The 17,924-nt window shown below is 35.4% G+C and overlaps 1 protein-coding gene across 1 annotated transcript in view; it reads right to left on the bottom strand.

Annotated features, from left to right (window-relative positions):
- Positions 1-17,924, bottom strand: part of CACNA2D1 (calcium voltage-gated channel auxiliary subunit alpha2delta 1) — a 360,302-nt gene that overhangs the window by 179,689 nt on the left and 162,689 nt on the right. The window contains exon 4 of the mRNA XM_058804461.1: positions 9,024-9,083. Within this exon, the coding sequence (XP_058660444.1) occupies positions 9,024-9,083 (60 nt within the window). The remainder of the gene's footprint in view (positions 1-9,023; positions 9,084-17,924) is intronic.

Here is a 17,924-nt window from a genome sequence, read left to right on the forward strand (position 1 = left end):
TATATTAAGGAAAGTAAGTAAACCACCAGCAGAGGAAATGGCAGCCATCACTTGGGATTAACAAACATATTAATGACATGGGTTTGAAAAAAAACTTCAGTCTTAATCCAGCTTTTCGGGTATTTTGCTGGTATTTCTTACCACAAATGAAAATAAACCAAACCATCCTTTTCTGCACCAACACAGCTCTAACAGAAAATATCTGCAAATACTGGTAAAATAAAACTTAACAATTCTATCTGAAAGCTGGAGAAGTACTATGGCAAAACTTCTATGATAATTTAGAATATTTTAAGTCTAAGGGTGATTTAAACTATGATGCCCATAGGAAATTAGATAAAACTTGCCTATATGGAGCATATTCGTCTGGTAGAAAACTTTTGCTGGAAGTTTTCTTTAAACTTTTATGTAGGAAAAAAATCTCACAGACAAAGCACAAGAAGTTTTATGAGGTGAAAACACCAGAATTTTGTGCAAGCACAGAAAAATATCAACTGAGCCAACCTTCTCAGTTTTACTGTACTCCTGTGTAACTCTTAAGAAATGCAAAACTGAAGTTACCCTCCTGAGAGGTGGAAATGCCCAAAGGAATAAGACAATCCTACCTGAATTAATAATTCATCAGGGATTATTCATCCATTTTTAAATGTGAGGATCTGGTCTGATCATTTTTATAGTTATTCTCACATTTTCAAGAAAGCTACAATTCACAGTATTTCAGTGCAATATAATTTGTGACTAACAAATGGGAAAATTAAAACAGAATGGTAGTGTGTTCTATAAACTCATCAATCACAAACATATAGATGACCCAGACTTCTTCAGACTTGCTAAATCCTAATGCCCCTTCAATGAGACCTAGACTTTGTGCATTTATTTAAAGAGTTCTAATGTGCTCATAGCAAGAATAACTGGAAAAAAAACAAAGCAAATGCTTAACAAATGCTTAATTTCTGGTCAAATAAGGTAGAATTTTTAAGCATTTCTTTGCATGATGTTAGCACAGGTTAGGATATTGCTAATTTTGAAGAATTTCTCTGCTCTGTGTTATGCACATCTCTTGCTTTGTGGCCAAGTCTACAAGAAATATCTGACAGTATTTCAATCACACATCAGCATTTGCAGGACATAAAAGAGACACTTTCACCTTTTGTTTAAATTCTACTGAGAATTACACTATACTCAGGAGATGAAAAGCTCAGAATTCCCAAATCCCTCAAGCAAAATGCCGCTCTTAATAATAGGATTGTCTTGCACTCCCAGAGCAATTGATAGTCTATGTAAAATGAAATAGCTATCAAAGTTTCTACAGTATTGCAACTGCAAAAAGAGTGCAGACATCAAACATTTTCTGTTCACATCTGCTGCACAAGCCTCTTTTCAAGGAACAGAGCTTCTTGGGAGTGCAGAGGTCTGCAAACTTTTCAATATGGAAACTTTCCAACTCTGCTCTTAGGTCCTTCTCTAAAGGTAATGAGCTTGGGCAAAGATAAGCTGAATTTTTATTTGGCATCTTACAGGAATCCTAGGACATAAGAAAAAAAGTAAAATATCAAGCCTGCATGACACCACTGGTTTTGTCATTTGAAAAAAAAAAAAAGTAAATGGAGTTAAGAAACCCACAAATATCTCCATCTCCAAAATACAACCCATTCAGTTCAGACTTTCAGAAAAGTTCTATTTTTAGTATGAAATAACACATGTAGAATCCCATATACACATATTCACAGTATTTGCTCTTTCTGGCAGGAAATATTTTAAAAATATCTGGGTTTAATTTCATTAAAAAAAAAAACCAAACAAAAAATTCCAAGGTTTGCTATTATGAAAGGAATTCCTTCTCTGAAGTAAGACTGAAACCTGTGTAATATTTTCTGAATTTCTCAAACTTGGAAGTCTGACTCCATTATGAAAAGCCATATTTGACTCTTACACCATTGATTAACTTCCTGTGCATATTCAATCAGGGTTTTTTATTTTTAAATTAAAAAAAAGGAAAAAAAGAATAAGAAACAAAAAGGCAACAAAAACAAAAAATCCCTCTCCCAATTTGTATATATAACAAAAAATTTCAATTTGTAAATATTGACAACAAAGTTAGGTTAGTTAATACTTTTTCCAAAACATTGGCACATTTCCTAAATTCAGTGTAAGAAGGGTCAGAATAATATGTGATAATCAACAGAAAAATGAGTTTTCCTGGGAAAGTGAGGAAACTTGTCATATCCTAGTTATACTGGCAAGGACAAAGCATAGAAAAAATATATTGTTAGTTTTGAAATTAAAATATTTGACAAAAAAAGCTTGCAGACAAACTAAACAGCAGCCTTGAAGTCCATTTCTAATTGATTTTACTTATTCACCAAAGGCATTGAAACAGTGCTATGAATTACTTATCCCCGAATGTGAGGGTGAAAGGTAACATCAAAAAACCAGTTAGCTTCATCTGATTCAATAAACTCTTAGAAAACGTGCACAATAGCAGCCAGCAAAAGCTTTTCTTGGCATATTGTACTTCTCAGTTTTAAACTGAAGAACCTACAGGATGTTAATAAATTGAGTACAATAGTATATCTTGCTTTTAATAAGGTGTTTGTTCTGAAAGCATATTAAAGCTTCATCCAAAATGAAGGTGATAATGCATATGTATGGCAGCTTAATAATAAAAATCACACCTTTCTTTCTTTTCTTCTTACCTAGATCCTTCCCTCCACCTCTTTCAGAAGCTGCACATTTTTTAAATGAGTTTCCTGGTCATTAAGTAAGAAAAGTGTATTAGATGTTTTTAACATATTTGATTTTTCAGATAAAATGGAATGCTTGAAAGCCCTCAACAGTGATTGAAGGTGTTTCTTTGCTCTACTCTAAAAGCTTTTTTGGCAAGTTTCCAACCAGTGAAGCACTTCACTGCACAGATGAGATCCGTGCAATGATTTATATTAAAAAGTTACACTCCTTTAAGGAAGGTAAGCGTAGTAAGAGGTGGTAAATAACCAGTATCTAAAGACCAAACACCAGCTGCTCTATAGCTACACATTTTATATCCCTGCTTATATATAATCTTAATTCTGATTATGCTGCTACCTCATCAACTCTCTAATCAGTTAAAATTCTTAAAGTGTGAAAAAGAAAAAAGAAATCAAGGATTCCAGTATGATTAATCAATCACACTAACACCCACTGGTGCAATTCTCATACAGGATTGTATCAGATATACAATGGAACAGAAGCATGGAAGAGCTGGCCTATGGCAGCCCACATTTGAGAGGTAAATCAATGATTTCTAGAGTGAAAGACTCATCTGAGAGACTGTAGGAAGTTATAAAAATCCAGGCAAGGTAGCAAGTAACTCTACTCTTAAAAAGATTTCTAATGACTTAGATTTTTTTTTTTTAATTTCCATTAAGATGTTTTTCTTTTATCTAACTACTACCTGCTAGATATTTGTAAACCAGAAGGCACACTGAGACTTTTTGAAATGAGAATTCAAGCATTAGTGGGAGGATGTTGGGGACAGACAGGCAAACAGAAGGATCTTGTTCCCAGGAGGGAATGCCAGACAAATTCTGCACTTACATGGTGAGGCTTATGCCACATCTCCAAAGAGGCTTCAGCACGGACATGTTCAAAGTGGATTTCTGCACTTAGATGAAATTCGATGAAATTCTCCTAACTAATGATGGAGATCCTGGGAAGGTGAAATCAGTGTGTTCCAAAGGCTGTAACTATCATTCTCCTGTCTCACTTTGACAAATATTATAGAGAACTGCAGATATGTTTGTTCCTGGAACATTCGCAGTGAATTTCCATGACTCCAAAAGGTGTGAGAGATTTGATAAACATCAGCTAAACACCAGAACAACCCTTAAACCCACCCAATTTCAGTAAACAGTATTTATCCTTATTTCCTCTTTACCTCACCTTCTTATTACTCTCAGAGTACACACACAGAAATTCATGCCCTGGGTAGAAAAATATCCAAGTGCAATCACTGGAAGAAAAATGGTACTTAATTCCTTTCAGTGAGATAGGGCACATTTAATTTAAATTATACACAAATGAAGGCTACAGGTCCCAGAAGGGGTGGCATACAGCCCTACAGAGAATAAAATATTGCCCTCCCTAGAACCTGTCAGTTTTAATTGATCATTTGGATGGGTTTTTTTTTCAAATCACAGAGGCTTTTGAAATGTGAGGCATTATCCAAAATGAATCAAAATTAAAGGAAGATTTATTTCACTCAGTTTTGGATCAAAGCTCTGTGTGAAGACACTGACAGGTTTGATACTTTGCCTGTGTTTCTTGTTATAACTTTCAAAAAATTATAAAGTGTAATTTAGTATTATAACTTTCACAAAATTATAAAGTATCCATGACTTACGAGGAAAGGATCCCACACCTGGTTCCCTGCACTGCAGCTCTGGTGCCAAACCTCAGCTGCATTTCTCACAGATGCTCTTTGCACAAAAAAGAATTATCAGAGGTACAAACCATGAGAGAACTGAATCATATCTCTGAGGAGATGAGAGAAAAAGGATTCTAGCTTGTTTTCTTCACAGAGTTTTTCTTCTTTCAAGAGGCAAAACATGTTTAGTAAACTGCTTCTTTATAATGAAAGCATGCCAAAGCTGAAAGTTTCATGTTTTGTTTGTTTTCCAGCTGAGGCTTTTAGGATACAGTGTTTTAGCATTGTTGTAGCATCCACAATAAACTACAGACAGTCCTGAAAATCTTCAAACTGCAAGATACGACAGAGACACCTACTACTGCTCTGCTCTGGTAGGTCACCTCTTGGATCAACTCTGGTGATAGGAAACCTGTTTTATCTTAGTTATCCTTTGCATCTTTTGTTTCTTTGCTGAGCGACTTTTCATTGAGTTTTATGCAGCCAAAATTTTTACTAGTAAAAGATAAACAAAAAAAAAAAACTCCAAAGGATTATTCCCATGACCTTTTGTCATTATTTTTAAGCCCAGTTGGTACATGAACATCAGCCTACATATTATTATCGGAGAAAATGCTGTCTCAAAATTACCAAGAGGTAAAAAACATCATTTACACGGAAGAAAATAAAATTACACTACTGGTTAAAAGATAAAGCATATTGAAAGAATTTTTCATGTGGCATTTTCATATGATAAATAAGTCTTAAAAGTTTGAGTTTCAGTCTCCGTATAAATAAGTGGATGTTAATAGGACATGCATACAGACTCCCCTTTTAAAATACCAATGAGATGTCCCTTATGTTTTTACATGTGTAAGTACAATTAATCCAGCAACCCAACTGGAAACAAAATTGCTTTAGTTAACCAACCATTGCAAGGCAATCAAGTGTGGTATCAAATGTAATTGTAGAAGATTCATTTGGGGAATAACAGCAATTACTTCACACAGAATTCTTCCTTTCATTCTTTCAGCTTGCATATATTTTTTTCATGAGTCTCTATCTCAGAAAAATAATTGGACGATCACAACTGTCAAAAGCATCCCCCTTTCAATCTGTAGTGTACAAGACATTTCAAACTGACAAGGCTGTTTCATTTAGATTTATTGGTTTGTACCTCTGAGTTGTAACTGCTTTAATCTAAAATATTCAGGCTTAATTCCTCCAGCTGTACAGGCAGCTGGGGAATTGGGCAGTACCAATGCAGTGGGAAATAGAGAATGGGATTTCTCCATTTGCCTGAAGCTAGGCATTTTTGATTTGCCTTCATAAACTTCACAAATATTCTCTTAAAACCTAATAGTTTTCTAACAGGTAAGTATTATTTTTGGGCCATACAAGTAAACTGCAGTTCAACTGTTTTAAATAACTTTGTGCTTCATCAAGAAATAACACTTTACAATCCAATATTTCTTTTTTTCCCTTTTTTACTAAGAAGATATTTGATATTCTTAGTTAATATTATTAATGTTACTTTGAATAATTTTGTACATTTAGTAAATTAATTAGTCATTTCCAAAAGTATTTGTCTATTTAATGCCCATATCCAAAATTATATTTTTTCTTGTCACTTAGTTAGAACTAATGGTAAATATGTAAGATGGATGCTCTTAACTCATTTTCGATTTCCAAAATATCTCTGGGAATAAATATGTTTTTTTTTTCCTTGTAGTAGCTTATTTCAAAAGACCGTATCTAAAATGCTGAATTTTTATTATATGGTGACATTAATCTGAAAATGAAATTAATGCTTGCACGTTTCTTTTGCTGTGAACTGTTCACAACCCACTCATATTTAGAGTAAGGTGTTAGAACAGGCACCCTGGTGTATTTGATTGACACATCCCTTGTAGCTCTGCGCAGACCTTGGTCTCACAGTCAGCCTTCTCTGCCCTTCCTTTTTTGCATATGTTCCACTCAAGGCAGCCCATATACACTGCCCCAGGAGGAATGCTTGGGATATTTTCTCCTGAAAACTCCATAGGCTTTTATTCGTCTGCAATCTGACTGTCAAGGACATTGCTGATCACAAGCTCATTAGAAGCAGAAATAGCTTGTCCCATGAGTTTCATTCTACTGTGACTCATGTGCAATGCTGCTGGAAGGGCTTTCATCACCCAAACCCAAATCCTGGATGAGAAATGAACCTCACTCAGCCTCATATAGACCATTCATAATGCTATCAGAAGAGCTTTAAGAACCTTTAACTGCAGAAAGTTGGACAGCCTATCTTCTATTTTCCATCAGAGCCATTAGGAGAATGATTCTTCCAGTGAAAATTAAGTTTATCATAAAGATCTGTGTGCAAACTAATTCAAGCAGGCATTTTCTAAAAAGTAGGCCAGAAGAGAAGAAAGATTACTTCTGGCAAAAATGGAACAAATTAAATTATAAGAGGCTTAATACATTTATTTGAAATTTAATTGCATAACCTAATGTCAAGGTTATTATATGGTGCACACTGTTCTGATCCAAATTCAAAACAGTGAAGTACAATATCAGCTTGCAGTTACTTTATTATAAATCCAACTGCATTTTTTTTTCAATGCTGACCATAGCCTTTCCCTGAACTACAACATCAATATAAAATCACATTTCCAAAATATTTTGAGATGTCTCCTTGGAAATGAACTCAGGTAAAACCTGAAGCCTCTTTACTATGACTGACTTGTACTGTGAAAAAAAGGATACAAAGAAAAACAAAAGCTGAGGCGGTGTTGACATGATGCCACAACATAGCAGAGAAGCAAAATGATTAGAATGAGATCCTGACTGTATTCACACAGCTCTGCACTGAGTCCATCAAGCCTGCAGGTTTTGTTTTCCAGTCACAAGAGACACAGATCAGCAGAAAAGGTCGCTGCAGCATTCTCGTTCCAGCACCTCCATGGAATATGCATTGTGTGTTTTGCTGCGTGTCGGAGGCTGTGCCTGTGCAGAGAGCACAGCTAAAAACATCCAGGCTGTGTCCAGACTCTCTGCACTCCTCAAATCAGTCACTCCTCTCTGAATTACATGGCCTGACCTCACCAGCTTTTTTGTCTGTTTTCAGATCTTCAAGTGCCTGAGTAACACTGGATCAGAGTGAACATTTCTGCAGGCTTTCACTGGGTTAGAACTAATTTTCTTCATAGTAGCTAACATGGGCTATATTTTGGATTTGTTCTGAGAAAAGTGTTGATAATTCTGGTGTGTTTTTTCTAATTTATTTATTTTTATTGCTGAGGAGTGTTCTTGTGCAGCTGAGGCCTTTTCTGTTTTTCACAGTGCCCCACCAGGGAGGAGGCTGGGGGTGCACATCTGTCCCCAGCTGACCCAGGGATATCCCGTGCCATACAGCACCCTGCTCAGTGTATAACATGCAGGAAGGAGAAGGAAAGGGGTAGAATTTTGGAGGGATGGTGTTTGCCTTCACAAGTCACCATTAAGGGCAAAGGAGCCCCATTTTCCTGGGGATGGATGAACACCTTCCTGCCCATGGGAAGTGCTGAAGGAATTCCTCGTTTTGCTTTGCTACTCCATGCAACCTTTGCTTTAATTATGAAACTGTTTTTATATCAACCATGAGTTTTCTCATTTTAACTCTTGCAATTGTCTCCCCTGTATCCTGACTGGGAGTGAGCAGGTGCCTGTGCAGTGCTTACTTGTCAGCTGGGGAAAAACCACAACAACATTGTTAGAAAACCACTGTGCATTTAACTGTGTGCTAAATGATTCTCATGGATGTGCAAACACAGTCAGGGTTTGCAGCAGCATCATGTAAAAGCACCATCTGCTTTTATTTCTGAAAGAACATGGAATAAAGGCATAATAAATAATTTTGACACTTAGCCAGGAACTATAGCCTAAAATTAAGAGGCTTAGAATCATGCAGCAAAATATTAATTTGGCTAAATTGGTAATAAAAACATCAAGGTACATTTTGAAATCATGCCACTTATTTTTTCAGTAAAGCCTGAAATGATTAAAGAAGATAATTTAATGTTTGACCAGGTTGGGCCTCTTTCAGCAGTACTAGAATATAGAAAAAAGATATGCAGTTATTAAAATACGGAAAGATATTCTATAGAAATGTCTTTGACTCCCAAGTCATGCAGAAAACCAAATCCTTCTGTATTAAGCTTTTCTTGCTTGGGTTTTTTTTTTTTTTTTTTTTTTTTTTTTTTTGGTTTGTTTGGGGTTTTTTTCTCTTTACACAAGAAAAAGACAATTTGTAAAAATCTTTTCAATGATTCTGTTTCGGTGTTTGGAATAAGCACACTTTTAACTGATAGCAACCATCACTCAAATGTCTTCTCTGTAATCATTCCTTGTCTGTCAAAGCAAACAGATGTCTTGTGTACAACTCAGAGCTACATCTCTGGGCTGTGAAGCTCCCTATGAGCTTCTGAAGGGAAAAGTTCATTTTATTCTCTAGGCACCCTGACAGAGACTCTGTTTACTGAATTAAATAACTGTCTATTCATAGTCAATAACCCTTTCTGTAGGAGATACATAAACAACATATTTGTAAGACTACAGTTAACATTTCAAAGAGGAAAAATCGAAGAAGGTTAAAAGGAGAAAAACTGAAGCTTACCCCAAACTCATCCCTCCACTGATGTGATGCTTGGTACTTCTCTGCTTCTTTAGCAAGGCGCTGAAGAACAAAGAGAGAGAACATAAATTTTAGTCTTTATTGATTATTTACACAAAAAAAAAAAATCTTTCTCTTTTACTTTTTTCCTATGCATATTTTCTCTCTAAAAATTCTATATCTATGCTTTTTTTCATTTGCTTGAAAATTATATGCATTTGAGTAAAGGTGAGCCATGTCATATAAAAATGCTATTTTCTGTATTATTTTATATTTAAGTACCATAACGCATTTGAAAATTTAACCCTCACTCCAATATAATTTAAAAAGTTCTAGTTAAGTTCAAAATCCATCAACATCCTGCTGAAAATACTCTCTCTTTACACACACTATCTTGTCTTATGTGCATTAATTGAATCTATTATCTAATGACAAGTACATATTAAAATAATAAAACACCATGTTATGGACATTTATTTCTCTGTTATATCATTTAGCTTCAATTATAGAAACTCCTGACAACCCTGTGATTACTAGGGATACATAAAAAGTCAATAATTTGGGACTGGCTGGAGTCTGATCTCATGGATTGAATTAGCAGCTGGAGAGTAACAAGCATGTTCCTAGAAGGAATTCACCCAATTTAATACTTTGAATAAATCCAGTCTTCTCACTTAGCCCCACAGAAAGAAAAGCACTGGAATTTGCTCTTTCAAATCAATCTCTTGTACAGATACATCCATTAGATTGGACCATGTGTTCCTCCTCATAAGTCTGAAAAAAACCTGTTTGGACACAATTCTTAGGACTTCACGACAATTTTGCAAACAGAATTTGCCAAGGTAATGCATGTTGTCCAGCAAAGCTGCACACTCATCCCCCATCCCACAGGTGCACCCATCCCTAAAGCAAGCCAGCTCACCCTGAAGAAGCAGCCACCTGATGTGAATGCAGTTCATGTGGACTCAGCCATGTCCTAATTGGTGAGTGACTTACTTTTAGACATAAATTATTTTACAGCCCAATAAAAATTTTAGCAACTGTTTTTAGGAGTTATGGTCCCTTTCTAGGAGACACAGCCTCACTATGTCCACCAGATAAGTAGGGATGAAAATGCTTACTGTGTAACAATAAATCTGATGACCCTTTTGTCCCTATAGGACACGAAAGAACACAAGCTCACACCGCTGTTCTCAAGGTGTAGAAAAAGGGAAGTTTATTCTCTGACTCCAACATTTAGAGTTTTCTGAGAGTGACAGTGGATTGGAGGGTGACAGTGCCACCTCTCCAATGACACTGGACAAACTAACAGTCCATCAACTTTCTCTTCCACCACAAAGGAATGCAAAACAATGAGTTATTTACAGAAAGGGTGTGAGAAAGTTCACTACAAGAATGTCAACATCAGAAGGCTTAGAAAATCTTAAAAGAACAGGGTGACACCCTTTTAACATTCAGACCAATCCTTACACAAGATGAACTGGTGTCTGGTTCACATTTTCAGTTGAGTCACCTTGTCAGTTCTTGCCAACAGCAAAAGGAATATGGCCAGAAATCCAGGAAAGCTGGAGTTCCAGACATGGATCTGTCAGAACCTCACCTCAGACCGTGCCACTGCCTGTGCTGCCTTATCCCCTGAGAGCAACCCTTCCTGCTCTACAGCTACCAGGATGATTGGCACATTTCAAAAGTCAGAACTTAGGATCTTTTCCTTACTTTAAGGTTTGGAATAATTCTTTAAAACCAGAAAAAATGTCAACTATGTCCTCTACTGCCACAAAATGTGTCCCCACTCAGTTGTTTTATTGTCAGTTCAAATGATCCCTATCTAACAGAAAGCTACCAGCATCTTACAGGCACTGCTCACTGGAGGTGCATCCAGAGTAACCAAGTACCACATTAACCAAAGGAAAACTATGATATCATTTCTTACATTATATTGGAAAAAAACACAAACTCTCTCTTGACTGCACTGGACAAACATGTACAGCATTTCACGTTTTGGTAATACACTAGAACAACTTTGTCCATCCAATTTATTCACTTAATCTAGCCCATTCTATATCTAAATTTGCATATCCTTTGATAAATTCAAGATGATTAAGTCATATTTCACCAGATTGTAGCAAAGCAAGATATAACACTTGCTACATGTGTAAATAGCTGCAGTTAACACTGTCCTCAGATTTCCTTCACACTCTGCTCCATTGCCTTAAGGAACTCTGAGAACCACAAAAGACAGCAGAACCCAGATGCACAAAATGATAGATGGATTATGGAGAGAAATATACACTCATCATTAACACCACTAAGAATTTTCCATGGAAAGAACTGAGGACATGCTTGAAGTTCCTCAGTTCAAATGGTAGATTTCTTAGCTAATCTGCACTATGAAGTGAAAACGCTTAAAGCAAATTAATAATAATAAAAAAAGTTGGTTTGGGTTGCTTTCTTTTGTCTCAAATGAAGGGGAAAAAAGAATATCCCTCACAAAATTCTAATCTTATTCTCCTTTGGAATTTTGCAGTCAGGCTTCAGCTAGAACCCATCCTAAGCAACCTTCTAAAGTAACAGTACATGCAATAGCTACAATGCTTTATATCTTAAAATAGCCTCCAAAATGAGAGGCTGGCATTCAGGGCATGTGTACAGAGCTTTGTTAACGGTGATCAAGCTCATATGAAAGTGAAAGAAAACTGTTTAAGAAATAGTAATAACCAATGAGAAAACAGTTGTTCCTTGTCTCCTAGAACCCCAAACCTGATACCATAATGAAAGTACACATGACAACAAGACAGGACCATGCATACAGGTTCCAGCAACAGGTTGAGATACCTTTTTGATTTCTTCATCACTTTTTACCTAAGTAACCTTTTGCTCTACTGTCCAAAATCAGTATTTTTTTTGTTGATGTTCCAGTTATTTGATCAATTAAAAAAAAAATTATCTGCAATATATCCAATACTTTAGCTGGAGTGTATATTTAGGATGTACCTCATATTACCCTGTGTCAACACTCCTTGGCCAAAAATAGCCAGGCAGTTAAGCAAACTCAAGTTACTTGTGCCTTTTACTGTGACACAAGGAGACTAATTTTTCATCTCAAAGAAACCATGAGATTTCTGCTTCCTTTTGAGGTATGCAAATGCCAGGTCTGGCCTTCCCTGTGTTGATGGAGCAGTCTCTGGGGAATGCTGACAGAGAAGCTGCACAACAGCTGGCTGGCACCTGGAGCTTCCCATTTTCCTCTCATTACAATGAGGGTTTAATAAGGCAACAGCTTCTTTAACACCATGACCCACTGCAGCTCCCTGCAGGTTTCTCCAGCAAATACTAAAATCCTGAGATATTAATTTTTATGTGTAAAAAAATAAGAAGAAATGGGCTTAAACAATATTCTTGTATATTAGTTTTTAATAATTTTTTCCTCCATGCTCTCTGTATTGCTTGTTGTATAGATGAAAGCTGAGAGATGTTTTCATGCCTTGAACAAACAGCATATTTTGGATACAGAGTAGGAAAAGAAGAAGAAAACTAAAAATGAAAAAAAGAAACAAAACTAACATGTAACAGGAGTGTTCTGGCTTACTTCATGATATTTAAAGAACTGTACTTCATGCAGTCTGCTGGAGAGCACAGATTTACTCTGAATTAGTAAATAAATTGTGGAACCATGACCAGGGAGAGAGGGCTGCAAAGGCTAACAGAATGCTGTAGCATCTCTTCATGTCCTTTGGAGGATGCCTGACAGCTGTGTGATGGTGCTTTTTAAGTGAGGGATCAGAGGGGCTGCTGCCAGATTTAGCCAGTGTGATTGACACAGTAGATGATGCCAAATTTAAGGTGCTTGGAAACACTTTGATTAAACATGCAATTTGTTTACTAAATTTTCCTAGATTAAACAATTACTTCTACGTATTTTTTTTCATTATTTTTCAAATTTTTTCAAATTATTAATGATAACAAATTTCTCCCCCCTTTTTTTTTTTTTTTCCTTAGCAGGGTGCAGAGCTCATTATTTTCAGGAATTTCCAGAATACTTAGCTCATTAATAAAAAAATTTTTAAAATATCCTTTATAAATCAGTCACTGCTCACAAATAAGTATTTTTAATCAAACTTTAAAAGGAGTCAAGAGGCACCTGCCACTAGATTTCCTTATATGTTTCAAAGAGAAAGGTGATCTTCAAAGGAAAACAGCTATTGAAAAGCTAGATAAGGTGCAAGTGCTAAATCACTCCACCAGCCTCTGAATCTTTCTTTAACTTTTAAAGGGATTATAAAAGATTATACACATACAAACACACACACAAATAATAGAAAAGGAAAACAACTAAAAGAGATCCAAAACCCAGCTGCTTAACAATCTCAAAACCCTCTATTTCCAAAGGTCTTGTCCCCAGTTTCCAAGTTCACGTTACTATCTCTGAAAGGCAGCCTTTGATGCAGTACAGACAGCAAGAATCTTTATCTGATCTGTAAAGATCAACTCCCTAGCCGGCCTATTCATCTTCCAGCTTTCATTTTTCTTACATTTATGTCATATTTTTATCTTGCCAGCACAAGATTCTGTCAGCAAACGGCCCAATTAAATTTATATTCAGTACAATGAAATAATTTTCTTTTGTGCTTCCCATTCTCCTTTAAGTGTTTTATTTGAAAATAATATTCAACTAGTTCCTGATGTATTAAGCTATTATAAAATGTGTAATCTTGAGAGTTAATAGATATCAGTAACCTCACAAACTTTTTAAAACACAAAATCTAAGGGTTTATCGGTTATTTTAAGAAAATAAGTACCATGGAAAAACATGTCAATATCAAGCTTATAAAGAACAACATAGAATACAGAATGACCTTTGAGCCTGGATTGTAGAATATTATCCAAATACTCAAACCTGTTCTTGGATGAAGGGCACAAAAGCCACAAGAACTATGTGTAAAAGTGGTGTAATACACAGTTTTCATATATGTGTCTGAAACACAAATATTTTTCTTCCATAGTTGATTATGAATTGGACATGAATTACAAGATGAAGAAGAGATTTTGTAAGACTCATGTATTGTTGTCTAAAGTGTCAATGCAAGACTGATACTGTTATTTCACTACAGGTTTAATACAGACTGACAAAGTCCAAAAGATTACATTCTCAGCTCAGTAAGCTGTTACATTCTATATTAAAACAAATTAGAACTATTTTCTTCTAGCTTGATTCTGTTTTCTTTAAGTGCGTAGCGTATGTTATATTTTCGTAGGAATTCTTGGTAATGAATTATCCAAATACCATGAGTCACCCTATTGAATAATTGTACCCAACTCTATAAAAAGACCACCCAGGTTATAACAGAGAGTTTGAGCTCAGCAAACAACTGTAAACTGGAAAGTCAATAACCCAAAAGTGAGCATAGATGTACTAAAGATGGCAAGACCATAACCCTCACATAAACACATCTGGATTTTTTTTCTTTTGTCTTATTTCCATACTTCCAGAGGGACACAGAAGGAGTTAATAGGGGCTTACTACCCTTTTACATGTCACTTATAAAGATATTTCCTATATGATCTTTCTAACAAGTGGGCACTGATAACAGTTATCACGACAAAGGCTCTCTAGATTTGATGATGCTGAGGCATGTCAGTTTGGGTAGGACAGTCCCAACCATAAAACAGTGTCTTAGATTGAACCAAAGACATGCTCAATTATTGTGATTTGAATTGTAACCATGAGTTTAAATGTTTCTTCTTTCAAGTAAATTCACTTGCTTTTAAAAATATTGTGATCACTAACACTGAAGCACAAAATTTCCCATGATAATTCATATTTCCCTATGTCAAATAAGGACTTTTTTCCCTAAGCTTTGCTGTATTCCATTATATAAAGGCCATAATCTTCAGCAGAAGGGTAACTAGAACTTTAAACATCTTCTTGAGAATATTTTTTTAATATAGTTACCAAATATAGTTTTTTGGGTTGTTTTTTCTTTGTGTGATTTTTTTGTTTGTTTGGATTTTTTGGTTTGTTTTTTTTTTTTTTTCTTTTTTGCTGATCTGCAGCTTGGTTACATTTGAGGTATTTACACTGCAAAGTCACAGCTTCTCTTTACTCTGACATCTGCTGTGACACATGATGGTAATGTGAGCTGTGCTCTGTTAATGAGGATCTCTGAAGCATTTAAGGTCACAGAATTACTGTGTTTATAAAAGGTCTCCTATATTCTATACAGAAAATGTATGTTGTATGCCTCAGCTGCTCTCTGGGAACATTTGAGTCATATCCATATGTCCATATGGGAAAAGGGTATACCAGGGGTCTGCTGACATTGTAATACTTACAAAAAGCAGTCTTCATATAAAATTACTGGCCTAAATGTCTATGTATTTTAAGACGATTGGGAATTAGTAAATTTTTTTGAAAAGCTAATGTTAAAGATAATGTTACAACTCTGGAAAACTGTTCAAAGTAACAATTCAATCCTGGTCTTCTACTTTATAAACAATTAGCAGCAACCTAAAATGCTACATTTATTTTTTTCTAATTCAGCTGTAGATTACAAAGCTCAACTTTAATTAAAAAGTAAGCAGAAAAGTATTTCCCACAGTTTGTCTGCTTTTCTAATGCATTTCAAGACATTTCTGCTTTATTCATATGAAAAATAATTCTATTTCAGACCTTAGTCAGTTTTTCTAACAGGATTACCTTATATACAAAGAAAGGCTGTCATGTTGGTTACAAAGTAACTTAATGGAAAAAAAAATCATCCCCTTCCATGTATTTAGAAGACAGAGCTTTAAAGGTTTTCAGTATTTGCTAATTGTTATAATGAAAATCATTATTTTTCATTCAAGACAACCTTTATTCCTCTTGTTTACTTAAATAAAAGAAGAAAAATTAGGGCTAATTCTCTACATAGAACTTTTACTCATGGTCTTGTTCCTAAGCAAATGAAGCCACTGGTCAAAATAAGATCAGAAATCAATGGGAAATAAAATCTGAACTAGAGTACTTGAGATTACCATATTGTAGGTAAAGTTAACACTTTCTGACATAACTAATCACATTTATTTCAACAGGAAAAACTGAAATTGGGATGCCCTAAATAAATGCATCCCACACGTGCTTTTGATGACTAAAGTGAAATGTGCAATCACCTGTCACTGACAAAAGTGTCATATAAGGAAAGTAAGAAAGGAAAAAGCCCAAAGAATATTTGTCACAGTGACACTTCTCCATTACATAAAAGCAGCCCTTCTCAAAAGCATGAACTAGAAATAGGTCTTCACTTATATTTGTTCCTAGCAAATTGAAAAAGAGAAGGAAAAAGTGGCATAGTGGCAGTACTTCAAGGCCTAAAAGAGAGCTGAAAGAGTATTTCAAATATAATATATTAGGATTTTCAGTTAAGTTTTAGGAAGAATCTCAAATCCTTCAGAAGTAGTCAAATGTACAGATATTGTCACTTTTTGTTTCCGTCCTGAAAACAAACCACAGAAATGCTGGAGCTATATACAATACTAAAAGTCATCCTTGGAGAAAAAATAACTAAATAACAAATAAATAAATAAATAAATAAATAAATAAATAAATAAATAAGCTAAACCCTATACATTTAAACTTCTGGAAAAGTGGTTTAGCTTGATAGGCACTTAGGTGAGTGCGCAGCCTGCAGAAGTTGCAGGGGATGATGTCAAGTACCAGTTTGTAGCTGTGAGAAAAGTCACTGGTGTCACCTCAGCTTTGTATGTAATGTCCATAATCCTTACTAGAACTAGCAAGACCATTGGTACATGATGAAAAGAAAGCTTACATGAGCAGTCAAAGGGAAAAATGAACCACAGGTCCCAAGGCACTGCTGGAGGAGCATCTGAGTCCCAGAGAACAGATCAAATACAGGCACAATGAAGAATGTAGGGAGCATAAAATTATTTTCTCTAACTGATGCACTGAGTCCTGCCCATGAGGCATGAAATATTATTTGTGTGAAATACCTGACACAATATGATGCAGTAGGGGTGTACAAATTTATTATATTCAACTATTATTAAGCAGCAAAAAGGAGAGTAGCAGATTCACATCAGAAGGTAGAGAAGCAGAATTTCCACATTTACAGGGAGAGGGAAAGAGGAAGGAAGTTCAGTTTCCAAGACAGAGTATATTTCTAGGATGTGTGCAATCAGGAGATTTGAGAAGCTGGGAAATGTTATGACAGCTTGATACTGCCAGAAATGTTTCAGTAGACAAGGGAGCACGATAGAGACAACTGTAGATAAAGGCATGAAGAAAAACTATTAGAAGAGTAAGATAGCCTGTCAAATGCATCTTGACATCTAGCAGTGAAATTTCACTAGAGTGGTGTATAAAAATAGCAGAAGACCACTTCTCTTAGGACATCATTCATCCTTCTCATTTGCAGAGGCTTAAACCCCTTAGAGATTATTACATTTTCACTCTAATAATTCATATGGCTTAAATGTAAGGCACATTAGTGTTATATTTTTAAACAGGCTCAAAGTGAAGGACACACACTGAAACCATTAGACTGAAATGCCAACTGCTCCAACAAATCTCAAATTGCATAACACCACCAGCTCCAGCTCACTGCCTGCCTTGGGAAACTCTTTTACACAGCTGAGCTAGTAACTTCACAGGCATGATTAGAAAATGACATGGATATTGAGTAGACATGACTTGTTAGCCTGTTTTTTTTCACAAACTTCCTATCAGCTCAAGGAGAAATCATAACTATACAAATGTGGGTTTTTTTAAATATCAAAATTAACTCATTAAAAAAAAAGTGTTCTAAAATGTAATAAGGGTAATTTTCCTCTGACTTAAATTAACTTGACGCAGTTCAGATTGCTTTACAACTCCTTTAATACCTCCTCAGTAGTTATGCACTTAATCAT

The sequence above is a fragment of the Ammospiza caudacuta genome, chromosome 5 (assembly GCF_027887145.1).
Source record: "Ammospiza caudacuta isolate bAmmCau1 chromosome 5, bAmmCau1.pri, whole genome shotgun sequence".
NCBI lineage: Eukaryota > Metazoa > Chordata > Aves > Passeriformes > Passerellidae > Ammospiza > Ammospiza caudacuta.